The sequence below is a fragment of the Chrysemys picta genome, chromosome 25, assembly GCF_011386835.1.
Source record: "Chrysemys picta bellii isolate R12L10 chromosome 25, ASM1138683v2, whole genome shotgun sequence".
In the NCBI taxonomy this organism is placed as follows: Eukaryota; Metazoa; Chordata; order Testudines; family Emydidae; genus Chrysemys; species Chrysemys picta.
This window is the reverse complement of record NC_088815.1, coordinates 14311153-14327152: the sequence shown is the minus strand read 5'-3', so window position 1 is coordinate 14327152 and position 16000 is coordinate 14311153. Positions and strand designations below refer to the sequence as shown.

Sequence of the window (16000 nt, the reverse complement as noted above, 5' to 3'; positions counted from 1 at the left end):
CTTGCCTTTGGTTGCTACTTTTCTTATTACTGAGTTGATACAATAAGAAAAAGATCTTGAGTTACCAGACTGCAGCCATCTACTGTCTAAGGCATAAAGTGACCAGTGTGTTCTAGTCCTAGATTTCCTAGATTGATTTCTTTAAAAAATATTTTTATTTTTTTAACTCAAACCTGCTTCTTTTTTTCTTTTTTTTTTTTTAAGGGTTTCTTAACAATAAATAAAAATAAATTGGGTGGGGGCATTGTAGGGGCAGCATCTTGGCCTTTGGATTTTTTTATCGTGGCACACTTTTTTATTTATTTGATTTTTTTTTTTAATTTTTTTTTATTTATTTTTTTAAACTTTAAGGTGGCAGATTTCTGGGAAGTTCCTTTCACTGGGAATTAGAAAAACAATAGTAGTGATTTAATAAGGCTAGAATTAAGTTGGAACAGTACATTGTTGTTACCCCTGGTTTCCCCTGGTGGGCGGGGGTGTGAATTGGGGGACCCTGAGCACTCTTTCTGATAAAGCATCAAAGCTCTTGGTTATCCAAGCTGCACGCCAAGGGAAGCCTAGACAGCTTCCAGGTTTGGAGTCTGACATGGTGTATGGGGGTACTACAAGTCAATAAGTTAACTTTGATCAATAACCAGCTACTTTTAGTAAACAGACTGCAGTATCCTTTGAACATCTTCACTTAGGGAGATACACTCAAACATTGCTTGACCTGCCTGCTTTCTTTTTCTGTGAATCTCCCCACCCCATCCCCCCCAGGAATTAGGAATAAGGCTCGTGAATCCAGGGAGGAAATTATTCTTTTTTTGGCTGTCAGCAAATTCTACGCAACTTGTATACAGGTTTTTGTTGTTGTTGTGTGTGGGGTTTTTTTGTTTTTAAAAGGCATCCCTAAAACTCTTCTCTAGATGGCCTGTACATTAATAGCAGAACAATACTTGCACCTTGTTCTCATTTGAAACATTGTAGCATCTGCTTTGCCAGAATCTGGCTGTTTTAACTTTGCACTGGCGAATCTTTTCCTTTCACAGTTTGATAAGCTGAAGTTTAGACTCTCCACACAAGGTGATGTTTATGTAATGGCTATCAGAGGCTTTCTATAGAATATTCTGTGGTATGGCTTGAATTTTTTCTTGTCTAATAATGATTAGGAATCAGATGTGCTTACAGCTGCAGGAATTCACAGAACTGCATGGGTGGCCCCTGGCTTATATGAGGTCTTGGGCAAAAAAAATTGTAAAATATACTACATCTGATGCTGTACTGAGATCCCTAAAATCTATGTATTGATTATTGCAGTTAAGTCATGTGGGTATATTATGAACATGTTACGTACTCCTTAAAATTGCCAGTAGCTGATATCCTAGTACGCAAGGAGATAGAAATATATACAATTTCAAGTCTTGAGAGAACTTATTTTAACAGCGAACTTGTTTATTATTTTTATTGGCAAGCATGAGTGAAGTTAAGCAAATTCGTTCAGTAGCATTTTTGGTACTGTGGAAACAGTATGTAGCTGAAATTTCACCAGCTGTTCTCATGAGACAGCTGTTGAGGATCTAAGCTCATTCACTTTTTTCCCCTCTCCTGTGATGCACCAGTTCTGCTTTTTGTCTTCTCGCTCCTCGGTACTGATGGCCAACTGATTAACTTCAGTGAAATAGAGCTCTACACCCCAATGGGTGGCTCAGGCAATACATCTCAAGTTTTATACTTTTGTTTGACAAACAGTAATATATAAAATACTTGCTGTGCACTTGCATGCAAAGACTAGCTTCCTATTTTCCTGGACTTGGTTTGTTCTATTCTGTGCTGCCCATAGGCTCTGAAATGATGTTATCTCCATTTACAGTATCTTTTTCTGTATTTTTTTAACCTTATTCTCTTTTCTTCTCTCCCCCCCCCCCCCCCACAAATCTTTTTCTCTTCAATTGCAGCATAAAATATGTACTGTATTTGGTTTTTCACTTGGGTACTGCTATCTCAAATTGGCTTTAGTTCTTTAGTTTAGAAGACTTTTTGTAAATCTCAACATGATATAAATGTCGGGGGGAAAGGAATAATATTGACTGGAAATTTCTTATTTAATGGTGTAGACTTGGTAAATGAAAATATATTAATCCAAAATGATCAGTAGATCTCAAGCCTTTCTCTATCTGAAAGGGCCACCACCAAAGGCTAGACAAATGAATCAGGGAACACTGCCACCACTTAATTCAGCAATTAGTTGTTTACTGCTCTGTTTTAATCCACTCCTTACACTGAAGGGGGTGTGGGGAGAGGAGCCCTAAAAGTAGGGGGAAGCTTTTTAAAAATGCTTGATATATTCATTTGCATTACAAATACCCAAAATGCTCTTCCAGCAATTTCATATTAGTGTCCAAGCTACAGGAGGGATGAGAAATCTATGTATGAATCGCAGAACTCAGTTTTGTGAACACCAGTCTTACAAATGACCAGTTATATCAACTATTTTTCCTAATGGGGGAGGGGAGAATCACCTAACAAAAGTGGTGGTGATCAAGAACAGGTCAACATCCTTGCTCATTCTGCTGCCTTCAATGCATTGGAAATTGCTTTGCCGTTGTCTGAAGAACAAAGCGATATAATGCACTATACAACTTATGCACTATATCTACTGTAATTTTGAGATGTTAAATTTTAGAAATTGATCCCTTGTAAAATAGGGATTCTGCTGTATATCGAATACTCTTCTGCAGCTGTGTGGTACTTTACCCCACTCATGGTTTGACTTTATATGGATAGTCCACCATATATTTATAGTGGAAACTAGAAAGAGAAGGAATCTTAGACACATGCTCTCATCCTTTTCCCCCATAGGAAAGGTGAAGAGGAGGTATGTTGTATAAATCTGGGGGACATATCATTCCTACAGATCATATATGGTCTAAGAAAGCATTTTAGCTAGAAGGAGAATCCCTGAAATTCCAAATTCATCTCTGAGAATGTTCATTAAAGAATGAAGTTCATGCTGTCCAGCAAGCACTAGTAAGCTGCTCCATTCCTAGTGAATCTAGATACTGCTTTTTATGTTTTATTACTTTAAAATACCACTTTGCATCCTACCTAAAACGATGTTCAGATATCCATTGACACATTGGTATGGGTGATTGTTACATGTGGAAGTCAGATTCAGTTATGGCTCCTGAGGGAAACTATTTCTTCTGTCACATTAAAACATTTGCCTTTATTGGGGTTGAATCTAGGGCAAGGTTTAAAAACAAAACAAAGAGAAATTGTTACACAACTATATGTCTGAACTTTTTTTTTAAAGCAGGAGAATACCGACCCTCTCTTCTCTCCCCATCCACATCCTCCATGCTGATAATTCAGGATCAGCCAAACAAAACTCCACCAACTTTCAAAGAAAAAGAAAACTTCAGCTTTGGGCTGAGAGAGCATGGGATTTCAGCCCAGAAATAGTAACACATTTTTAGTAATGTAAAACTAAGAAAAATTGAGACTGTAATGAAATGTCTCCTCAAGTGTTAACTGTAGCATCGCTATTGCTTCCCTCTGGTACATGAAAATCGAAAGTTAAGATACTGATTTCATAGACCAAATCACTTCTGATCTGTGTCCTCAGGTTAGTTATGAAAAGCCACATGAATTTTAGTTGCAGGCTTATTTTTCCTTGATCCCTAACAGTATTGCATTGTGGCTTTAAAAGTGTGCCTGAAGTGACGGCACTTGTGTTAAGGGAGAAAATAATATACAAGAAATTGTTAGCTTACATCTTTGCTTTACTTCTCCTAATATAATGCTCATGAAACTTTACTTCTGGTTCATATCCTAATCTGCAGCTAGAGAAAATACTGTCTTGAGTGCCCCCCCCCCCCCCCCCCAAAAAAAAAAATCCAGATGAACTGCCTAGGAGTAGCTTACATATCTTTCTGGTAATATTGGTTGCTGGTATTCTTATAGGTTTTTACCAATGTTGGGCACATGTTATGGCCTGGCAGGTAGCCCTGCTGAGATCTTCCATGGGGCTTGGTTCCTCCAGGAGCTGGCAGACCAATAGATGTTCCATGGTTTGGGTTTCACCGCAGTCATGTGTTCTGGGTCATTGGAATAGCCCCACTTCTGCTTATTGATCTTTGACCTGCCAACTCTTGTTCAGAGATGATTTAACCATCTCAAGGCTTCTCACCTGAGGGAAGGCATTTGGTAACATCTGTATGCATTTTGATGTCCTCCATTGAGTATTTTGAGCAGTGTGCGACACAGTTCTAGTTGTGTAGCCATCAGTGGTGGATTTTTTTTATTTATTTATTTTTAAGCAGTTCTGTTGCCATGATGAAGCTTTTCCTCAATTTCAAGCAGCCAACTGCTGTGGTGTGGCCATATAGCAGATGTCTGGTATCTCTGACCTGTCATAATCGTTCAGTTTTGCTTGTGACCTCTCTCTCCTGATATCTGGTTGAGCAATTCCAGCAAGCACATAAAGGCTCTTCACATTTGTTGGTGTTAGACATCCTGTGATTTAGTGGTAGCTACCCTGTTTCCCCGAAAATAAGACATCCTCCGAAAATAAGGCCTACTTACAGTTTTGCCTCTCGTTGTAATATAAGGCATCCCCCCAATAATAAGACCTCCCCGATAATAAGGCATCCACCGATAATAAGGCATTTTTCATTTCTGAAAAATAAGACATCCCCTGAAAATAAGACCTAGCGCATCTTTGGGAGCAAAAATTAATATAAGACACTGTCTTATTTTCGGGGAAACAGGGTATCACTCAGAACAGGATCCAGCGTCTTTGTGTGAGCCAATCTTTCCCATCCTGGATGTGCATATTTGGCTATCGAATGGCGAAGTGCAAGTGCAGTGGTTCTTAGTGTTGCTGGGTTGATTCCCCATTTTGAACTTGCAAGCTTCCTGACTGGTGTTCCGGGTGCCAACTTTGCCTTTTGTCTTCTCCATGGTGTGCTTTGAAGGAGACAGTGGTTTAGCATCACTCCAAGTTAGACAGGATTCCAGCAGTGGGCAAGTGATACCCCCTTCCAGATGATATTGAGCTGTCTATTGGCCTCTCAGTGAAGATGGAAGGGAGTCGCTTGTGATTTGGCTGGGTTGGTGCACAGTTGATTCTTGATGTAATAGACTGAGAGCCCAGACACTGCCAATGTTAGTGTAGCTGCGTTCTGGGCAAGACCGTTGGCTTGGGCAGCGATACATAAGTTGTCTACATAGATCAAACTTATTGATCCAAGATGGATCAGCTGATCATTTGTATTGGTGAGAGTATGCTCCCTTGTGGTACACTTTCTGTTACCACTAGGAGCTCTGCTTCCTGCATAGTTGGACGTAAAAACATCTGTTCTCTAGTTGCAATTGTATCATTCATATGAGGTGGTGATCTTTTGTCATGGTGTGTATTTTACGAAGGAGCCAAAGGCCCTGGGTACACTGGTGCTGTACAGCGCTGCAACTTGCTGCGCTCAGGGGTGTGAAAACGCCCCCTCTTTACCCCCCCCCCCCCCCGAGCACAGAGAGTGCAGTGCTGTAAAGTGCCAGTGTAATCAGCGCCTGCAGCGCTGCGAGCTACTCCCCTTGCAGAGGTGGAGCACTTACAGCGCTGCGAGAGCTCTCTCGCAGCGCTGGTGCCGCGACTACACTCGCGCTGTGAATTCCCAAGTGTAGCCAAGGCCTTTGGTGACTTACTGTGGTGTATGCTGCTAAGTCAACAAACACGGCACCTGTTACCATACCCCTTTCCAAAGCCATCTTTGGTGTATTGAGTGATGTGTGGCACTTGCAGGCAAGTCATGCTCTGGTCAGAATCCAGCTTGTTCGGGGATTAGGTGCTTTTCAATAGGTTAGGATGAGATGCTCATCCAGTTTGCAGAGGTGACTTAGTGGTATAGGCCTGAAGTTCTTTGGTTCTGTTGCGTCCTTCCCTGGCTTCAGGAGTGCCACAACACGTGCTCATCCCCAGCTCTTGGGGACTTAGTATGTGGCTGAGCATGTGTTAAACAATTTGAGTACCCACTTCTTCATTGCTGGTCCGAAGTGTTTTGATTTGTACAGTATGAATGTCATGTAGGCTGGCAGCTTTGCCATTCTTGAGGACATTAATTCCGGAGGTTAATTTGGACATTATATAATGTGCCGGAACTAGGGGTGCACACCCTGTGGCTTGAAGTGGTTTCCATCATATACAGGGTTTACAGTTTTATTCAATGGCTTTAAATTAAATTAATGGAGATATTCTATCTCCTAGAACTGGAAGGGACCTTTAAAGGTCATCGAGTCCAGCCCCCTGCCTTCACTAGCAGGACCAAGTACTGATTTTGCTCCAGATCCCCAAGTGGCTCCCTCAAGAATTAAACTCACAACCCTGGGTTTAGCAGACCAATGCTCAAACCACTGAGCTATCCCTCCCCCCCCCCGGCGCTACACAAAGGAGCATACTCTCACCAGTACAAATGATCAGCTGATCCATCTTGGCGCAAGAAGTTTGATCTATGTAGACAACTTATGTATCGCTGCCCAAGCCAACGGTCTTGCCCAGAACGAAGCTACACTAACATTGGCAGTGTCTGGGCGCTCAGTCTATTACATCAAGAATCAACTGTGCACCAACCCAGCCAAATCACAAGCGACTCCCTTCCATCTTCACTGAGAGGCCAATAGACAACTCAATATCATCTGGAAGGGGGGTATCACTTGCCCACTGCTGGAATCCTGTCTAACTTGGAGTGATGCTAAACCACAAAAATGGCACTTTCAGCACACCTACTATAAAAATTGCTCTAATGCCACTGACTATTGCAAAATTATAAGTCTTCTAGTGTTCTTGCCACTTAAATCTATCCTATCTTGGGTTGTTTGTTCAGTGCCCTGCCATTTTCTAGGAGTTGGTGTGCGACCTGGTCTACAGTAATATTGTAGTGTTATTCTGACTTCCCTGGGTGGCTTCCTTTCTTGCTTACTGCTGTTAGTCATGTCCACACTGAGATTCTGCCATGACTTCTGTTTTTCCTCTTTTAGTTCGGAGACCAGGTCTTTGCTGGCTGCAATGGTCTCCTCAGCTAATGAGTCTGCTTCGAACATCCGCTTTTATTTTGCATACCAATCCAGTAACTCCATGTTAGTCCCAGCCTCGTGAAATATGCTGCTTTGAGAGAGTGCAGACCGCATTGATAAGCTGATCAGTTTTCTGGTTTTTGGTCTTTCTTGCAATGGCATTGAGGTCATTGGTGAAGCTCTTCTGTTGCGCTTTCTTAAACTAAAACCGTGTCAGAATGGTACTGAGTTTGGCATTATGGCTGCATTGAGTTGGATGGTGATGAGCTGGTGCTGCAAATGTAGAAATGGATCCAAACTAAGTTTGTTCAGCAAACCAGCTATGCTGTTGCTGGCAAATGCCAGATTGGGGTTGTAGCCCTGTTCCCATGGGCTGCTGTTGAAAGAACTGGGGAGCTTATGGTTGTGAATTAAGTTCAAGTGGTGTGCATCTGCCTGCAACTCAACTAGTTCACCGTTTTCATTAGTTATGCTATAGTCCCATTGGACGCTGTGACAGTTGGGGTCACCACTGATCACCTGTGTTTTTGTTATGTTCGAGGTTATGTGGGCTAGCGAACTTGAATTGCTTCCATAGCAATCTGTAGGCAGACATGCTGGAAATTCTGTTGGTGTCTGCTGTCAGGACTTCAGTGTCATTATTATTGGTCATAGGTCTTGTGTGATGACAAGATCAGGTTTGACAAAAATGGCACTGCATATTGCTCTTGTGGTGGTGTACTTCTAGAACTTGACGTATGCAGCCTGAGAGTGGTGTACTCTTGCCGCTGATGTGCTGAGGTTATGCAAATAGAGTATTCTGCTGACTAGACTAACCTTGAAATCACAAATTTTAAAGAGCAGTACCCTTCAAGGGAAGGCAGTCTGTGGAGGAGAAATCACTTTGACTTATGGCCTTTGGAAAAATCCTTTTAAGAAAAGTTGAATTATGCACCTGTTCAATAACAAAGTTACACAGATGCAGGCAGATATATTTATTTCAGAGCTTCCTAAGTTGTGGTCCATGAGCAACAAAACATCTGCAGCACATTTTCTGGTGGCTTATGGAGAACTGGCTTCTTGTGTGGTGCCAGATGCTTCTCCTCCTTCCTAGCTGTTAAATTGCACTGAAAGACAGCTAAAAATGTCTTAATATTTTTCTGTACAAGTAATTACTGTACTTGCTCTAGGTATTACAGGTTGTGAGTGGGAGAAGAGGATGATCTGCAAGATCATGAGTGGGTTGTGGGGAGCGGGGAAGCAGGTAGCCTATGAGAATATAGTCCATACTCCGGGGAAAAATTGGGAGTGACTTCTTTACTTTCAGTAGTAATAAATTGCTAATGCTTTTTCTCTCTCTCATATTTGGTCACTGTTGAAGAATGTTCCTAAAATTGCACATCACCTGGTACTTCAGCTGGTCTGCTTATCTACTTTAATTACTTGGGTTGGTTACTTAACTCTCTTTTAATTTTGGCAATTTTAATTCTGAGTTGCCACTTGTGTTAGTGGAGGTGAGGAGGAGTAAGAAATAATATCCGTTCCAAAGAATCGTTTGAAATAAACCACAAAGTATTTTTAGCCCCCCAAAAGATCCCTCTATCAGTTCCAGGCTGATTATTTACAAGTTATTTTTGGCAATGGAGAACAAAGTTGCCATAGAAAAGGTGCAGTTTGAACTTTCTCATACAGGCCCTCTTGTTCCATACAGTTTTCTCAACAATGCAAACTTTGACAGTCACAGCACCAAGTTATGTCGACACAAGGGGACTTACAATCAACCTATGTCTGTGTATGCCTACACTCAAATTTGTCATTGACTGACGTAAGCACTCCATTACAGTGACGTAGTAAAACCACCTCTCTGAATGGTGTAGAGCAGGGGTGGGCAAACTTTTTTGGGCCTGAGGGCCCCATCAGGGTTCCAAAACTGTATGGAGGGTTGGGTAGGGAAGTCTGTGCCTCCTCAAACAGCCTGGCCCCTGCCCCCTCCCACTTCCCGGCCCCGGACTGCACCCCTCAGAACCTCCGACCCATCCAACGCCCCCACTTTCCCGCTCCTTGGCAGGACAGCAGGGGAGGGGCCAGGGGCTAGCCTCCCCGGCCAGGAGCTCAAGGGCTGGGCAGGATGGTCCCATGGGCTGTAGTTTGCCCACCTCTGTGTAGAGCCATGCTTGACCTACTGAGGTTGACACAGTGCAAGTGCTATATAGACACTGCATGACCTGTGTCAACCCTAATAGTCCTCCGTGAGCTGTCCCACAATGCCCTGTTCCCTGTGACACTGACCACTCTTGTCACAACTTTAAACTCCACTGCCCAAGGGTCAGAGATACCAAAAGCCACTCCATCCACCCTTTAACTCCTCCCTCTCCCCATGTGTGTGTTTTTTTTTTTTTTTTTTTTAATACCTTTCCTGATTGCCCACCTTGGCAATCACATCTAGTAGCTCACTCTTGTGGGCAACTGCCGAACCGACCAGGCCAGTTCCACATACAAGATGCGCTCCTACCCAGAGTAGACAGGACGTATTGGATCTCCTGGGCTTACACAGAGAGAGGAGGCTGTGCAAGCACATCAATGGAAACAGCTGTAGAAACATGTCCATCTAGGAGCAGATTGCACAGGGAATTCAGGCAAAGGGATGTGAGAGGGACCAGCGGCAGTACCACGTAAAAGTACAGGAACTCTGCCAGGCATTCCACCAGGCAAGGGAGCACAACAGATCTGGCCCTACACTGCAGACCTGCCACTTCTACAAGGATCTGCATGCTGTACTTGGCCGAAACCCCCACCAGCTCCCCACAGACCACTGTGGATACTTGGGAGGAGCCTGACCCGGAGACCCCTCCTGTGAACAGTGAGGAAGAAAGGGAGTTGAGGGGAGACATGGTGGAGGACTCTAGCCATGCTGCAAACCAGGACCTGTTTGAGGCTCTGCCACCGTGTAGCCAGTCCCATCAGGCAAACATGGAGGAACTCCAGTATGTGTACACGCTTTTTCTTGTGATCAGATTTAAAGATGGCACCAGCCCATCCCCCAAGCTAAGAAACCAAAGGTATCCACTCTTAATTGTTTTAGTCATAGGAGAAGAGGTAGCGATACAAGAAAGAGGTCGGATTGGTACCTGCTTTTCATTTCCCTGTTGGGTTAAGTAGAGTGGGCAATGCAGAACATTTTGTTTATGTGCATAGGTACGTTCCTCTTATCCTCCTGAGAAATCTCTATGAAACTTTCATGGGGGTACTCTGTAAACTTCTCCTGAAGGTTTCTAGAGATGACTACCTTATTTCTTCCTCTATGGTAGGATACTTTGCCATGCCATTCTGTGATGAGTTCAGCTAGCACCATTGCAGTAAACAAGCTAGTGGCATATAGGCCCGGGCAGCTTCAGGAGACAGTAACAGCTGTGTTCTTTGTGACCCTGAGGAATGAGAGATCAGCTAAAATTATCACTGCTTGTGGAAAATAGTGCAAATATTCAGTGCCGCTGCCCTATAGTCGTATCCATGGAATAGGGACTGAAATCATATAGCGTCTTGCAACAGAAATTCCACATCATCCCTTGATCCTGTTACCATGGTTGGAGCTGGAGAGCGGTGCTGTGCTGAGGTGCTCCAAAGCTGAAGTGTCAATAAGCATTGCTTGTGTTTTTACAAGAAAAGGGAGTTTAGAAACTTATTCTCTTTCCACTGACTGTAAATCCAGTGATACATCTGTCTGTCTTTATCAGCAGCTTCTGGCTTGGTGGGTGCCCCCTCCACTCACAGAACGCATGACCATGAGGAGGAGAAAGAATAGGATTAGGGAGGACCTGGCTCGCAGGATCTTGTGAAACAGTGTTTCATCAGACTGTGAACTAGGGGCTTGGCATGACTGACAGCATGAAGAAAGATCAAGAGGACAGGAAAGGCCCATGAGTCCCAGCAGGGCAAGGAGAGGGAAATGCACCAGGACATAAAGGGTCTTCTCAGTCAGCAAACCCAAATGCTCCCAAACTCTCCATCCTATGCAGCCCTTGGAGAACTCCATGAGCATTGTCCTTAGACCTCTTCCCCTCCCTCCCCAACATATCATATGGTATCAAGGGACCCATCAGTGCCCCCTACTACTCGACACTGGGGGACCGCAAAGAAAACCACAGCTTCACATACTGACCTGTGAGAACACAGTTGTCCGTTGTGGCTACACATACAACTACTTTTTGTGTACTCAAATGGATATAAATGTTTACATCCTTTAATTATGTTAAAAAATTTATAACATTACCTGCGGGGGCTTTTGTGTATTGAATTTTGGGATTTTTTCCCCCCCACTCAATTTAATTACCCAAAAATAGAACTTGATCTTTATCTTTACTAGTTCACAACAAATACTGCAGAATTCATAGTGATTATCAAAGACAACAGTACTTGTACCAGTACCCAGTCATTTATGCACGTACAGCAAACACTACACAGTTCTTAGCAGCACCCAGAACTCCAGGCTCAGAGAACGCTCCAGCGCACAACACTGCTGCAGCTGGCCACTAAAGTGCTCTTTCAAAGCCTCCCTGAGCCACATAGCTCCACATCAGGCTTCTAGAATAACCCTTGTTCTGGCTGTTGAAAGTCAGATGGCAGCTTTCCCCCTCTGCCTCACCGGTGTTATGCAGGACACAACAGACAGCTCTAACCATTGAGATCTTTCTTGCTGAGTTCCAATCTAGTGAGTAAACACCGCTAGCCTCCCTTCAGTCTACCAAAAGCACCTTCAGTACTTATTCTGCATGTACTGAGCTGATAGCTGAATCTTTCCTTGGGGCTGTTGATGTGGTTAGTGTACAGCTTTGTGAGCTGGGGAATAAAGGGTAGGCTGGGTCCCCCAGAATCACTGTTGGTATTTCAGTATAGCTAGTGATGATCCCCCCCCGGTCGGGAAAGAATGTTCCCGCTTGCAGCTTTCTGAAGAGTCCTGTGCTCTTAAAGAGGTGAGTGTCATGTACCTTCCCTGACCAGCCCACATTGATTGGTGAAACATCCCTTGTGAGCAACCAATACTTGCTTAACCATAGAAAAGTAGCCCTTTCTGTTGAGGTAGTCTGGCAAAGTGGGCTGGTGCCAAAATAGGGATACGTGTGCCATCTTTTGCTCCACTGCTGTTTGGGAACCCCATTGCTGTGTATCCATCCAGATTTCCTGCATGTTGCAGAGTCTGAGTCCTGCATGGCAGTAGATAACTAATGGCCCTACGTGATTGGATAATGGCCCTCAACTGTGGATTCTCCAACTCCAAGATGATTTCCGACCGATCAGTAGCAGTCCGATGTTGCAGGGTTCCAGAGTGTGATCACTGCTTGCTTGTCCACTGTCAGTGCAGCTCTTCTTGGGTGTCCATGCGCTAGAGGGCTGGAATGGGCTCGGCACATGGATGTCTCTAGCATCTGAAAGTTCTGCAGCCACTGCTCATCGTCCCAAAACTGCATTAAGATGTGATCCACCAGTCAGTGCTCATTTCTTGAGCCCAGAAGTGGCCTTTTACCATCTGCAGCTGTTCCATGAACCTCAACAACAATCTTGAATTGTCTCTCTTTGTGTCTCAGAAAACTGTCCTTGGCAAAATCTTCATGTCCCACATTATTGTGGCTTTTCCTGCAGGTCTGCAAATACCAGAGAATAGTGTGTCCTGTATTTGCAGTGTTCACGAGAATAGTGCAGAGCTCTGGGCTCCATGCGTCTATCAGAGATGGCAGACACCAAAAAGTGCCGCCTGGGTTTGTGGGATTTAAAAAAAAAAAAGGGGGGGGGGAATTATGCAATGTTGATGGTGCTATGGGATGCAGAAAATTGCATGCTGGGAATTTTGATCCCTAGCTCCCAGAGATCTCTGGACAAATCACTTCTGTCCCACAATACATTGCAAAAATTTCCGGAAAGGTATTGTGCCAGATGGTTGCGCATGACACATTAGGATACCTACCTTTGGTGCAGAGTACTTTACACCAACACAGGAGCACCTGGTGAGTACATGCAGCACCTATGCAAGCAGCCAAGTCTGCATGCAGCCAAGGGATGTACAAATTTTGGCAGCCGTATTCTGATGCAGCTTGCACAGTTGGTAACGTAGATGTGACCGTACTGATATTTGTTAGAAGCTTGAAAGGTTTTGGCCAGAGTGTGGATTGATCTTGTTTACAACTAGTGTGAATCTGGAAATCCTCCATAAAGTGGGCTGGCATTTTAGCAGGGTGCGGTGGGTTATATGGGGTGTGAGGTGGTGGTGTGGTTGCTTTGTTTTGCCTGCCACCTGGAGAGAGAACTTTTTTGGAAGTGAGCTCTGGCCAGGTTCCCGAACTATGGAAGCAGATCAGACCACTTTTAACTGGACAATTTTTTACTTTAATTTGCAGTGTGTCTTGGAATATAACAAAGCAAAGTTCTGATTTCTTTCCCCACCTCCCTGAAGCAGATATATGCTTGTTTAGCTAAGTCTTTCAGGACTTTAGTATACAAGGTCTTCAAATAGACTATTGTCACTGGGAATCTGGTTATTCCTGGCTGGACTGCACACCTGGGGGGGAGGCACAAATTTCCCAAGTCTTAAACTGGAACTCATCTACTTTTTCCTGTTCTATCACTTTCCCCTACAGTGGCAAAAGAAAGCGAGCAGATAATTGTTCCAGGATCTCGCAATCCTTTTTGTCATCTTTGCAAGTGGGAGGCGTTCTGGGCAGTATGTGATAGGAGTCTCTCATACACATCCATGTTGGAAAAGACACTGGCTGATTCAAACCAGGTTTGTCTTGTATTTTTCCTTTTGTTTTTTGGAAGGAAGGGAATTGGGGAAGAACTTTTGGCAGGTTCCAGGAAACATTTCTGTTGCTGTTTTTGCCAGTGGGAATGCTATTGGTGCCATAGATATTTGGTATTTGACCTACTAGTATAAATAAATTTCTGATCCAAAAGACCTTTTTATTTTATTTTTGTTTCTGTAGCTGTATTGGCCCCAGGATATTAGAGACAAGGTGAGCGAGGTAAGATCTGTTGTTGGACCAGCATTTGTTTGTGAGAAACAGAAGCTTTTGAGCTCTTCTTCAGATCTGAAGAAGAGCTCTTTAGAGCTTACAAAGCTTTTGTCTCACCAATAAGAGATTACTTCACCCATCTTGTGTCTCAAATGTTTTGGACAGTTCAGTGAAAGGGCCGTCGGATTGCTGTGTGCAAATTTGTAATGCGCGTATGTGCGAGAGAGAGCGAGAAGAACTTCTGTGTAATCCTAGTTTTCCCCTTCTATCTTTCAAAATACATTTGAATGGTGTAAATTTATTACAGTCCAGAGTGAGTTGGACCAACAATCTGGCACTTCTGGTGATTCTAATCAGGGCTGGCTCCAGGCACCAGCCTGGCAAGCAGGTGCTTGGGGCGGCCGCTTCAGAGAGGGGCGGCACGTCCAGGTATTCGGCGGCAATTCGGCGGACGGTCCCTCACTCCCGCCGGGAGCAAAGGACCTCCCGCCGAATTGCTGCCGCAGATCGCGATCGCGGCTTTTTTTTTTTTTTTTTTTTTTCTGGCTGCTTGGGGCGGCCAAAACCCTGGAGCCGGCCCTGATTCCAATAGTTTTTATGTATCTACCCCTTCAGGAAAAAATTAATTCTAGCCCTTAGTGCTGGGGAAATACCTATCCCAATGTAAAAAGATGCATTGTTGTTATCCAAAAAGTCTACAGAATGAAACAATAGCTCAGAAAAGTGTGAATTGCCAATTTATTTCAACTGCATACTAACCTGAAGCCTAATGTCAATATAAACAATTTCACTGTGTATTGTTTTATCAAAAACATACAGGTGATATACTTTTGTATTGTGGTTTGATGGAAAAGACAATCATTCCTTCAAACTCCTGCAGGATTGTTCCTTACAGACTCTCTACTCAAGTTATGGTGTTTCTACCTCTTCCCCCGGGAAACTATATTAAGTTTCTTTAAGAAACTTCCCTGATTTATTTCCTTTCCCTCCTTCCCATGCCAAGCTAAATACAAGTCTGGCCTACATTTATAACCATTTTGAGGAATCCAGTTACAACAGTTTTTGTTCCCTGAAATAGTTAAAACTTTAACTGTGGCCACTAACACAGAATTAAGTCCCGTCCATGCTAGAAAATGGCTCTGTGATTTTTAAGCCCTATGTGAGGAGAGCCAGTGTAGTCCTGGAAGTGAGAGAATCTACATATGACATGACATTTTTTCTTTTCAAGAAAAAAAATTGAAGTGGTGGGTTCAGTAAACAAAAAGGGAATTTGGGCCTGATTGAATGTCTAAGGCAGGGGTTCTCAAACTGGGGGTCAGGACCCCTCAGGGGATTGCGAGGTTATTACATGGGGGGGGGGGGGGGTCACGAGTTGTCAGCCTCCACCCCAAACTCCGCTTTGCCTCCAGCATTTATAATGGTGTTAAATATATTTTAAAGTGTTTTTAATTTATAAGGGGGGTCGCACTCAGAGGCTTGCTATGTGAAAGGGGTCACCGGTAGAAAAGTTTGAGAACCACTGGTCTAAGGTATCGATCATGCAGAACAAAATACTGGAAAAAGTGTCCTTGAAAAGGTGAGTCTCCCATTTTGATGTGGACACTGTCAAGTTTGGGTTCAATTTGACCTGTTGGTGAGATGGTGCATGGGGAGGTCCACCATGGAAAACACTCTGCCCCCAGCACCTGATAGCTGGAGTGTATCTATCCTGGAGGGTTAGAAGAAATGGGGGGGGGGGGGTCTCTGAAATAACTAGATCTAATCTAAAAGCTGTTAACCAATTGCGAACCAAGACTCTGAATTCTGCTCTAAAATGTATGGGGGCAGGTGCATCAAGAGAGTTCACAGAGTGCAGATATGAGAGAGTTGAGTTTCCTTTTGTTGCTTATGGTATTACATGCCATAGAGAATAATGTGTAGAACTTGAAAATATAGGCATTTGCAGAACAAGGGTTCATGTGTGACAT

At 43.6% G+C, this 16000-nt stretch overlaps 1 protein-coding gene across 21 annotated transcripts in view; it reads left to right on the top strand.

Annotated features, from left to right (window-relative positions):
• GATAD2A (GATA zinc finger domain containing 2A) overlaps nucleotides 1–16000 on the top strand; it is a 113585-nt gene that overhangs the window by 56054 nt on the left and 41531 nt on the right. For 14 of the 21 annotated variants that reach the window (XM_065578578.1, XM_065578576.1, XM_024108154.3 and 11 more), the window contains exon 3: nucleotides 13659–13804. The exons of the other annotated variants lie outside the window; for them this stretch is intronic. In XM_065578578.1, the coding sequence (XP_065434650.1) occupies nucleotides 13772–13804 (33 nt within the window). In that variant the 5' untranslated portion in view covers nucleotides 13659–13771. The remainder of the gene's footprint in view (nucleotides 1–13658; nucleotides 13805–16000) is intronic. 21 annotated transcript variants of the gene reach the window in all.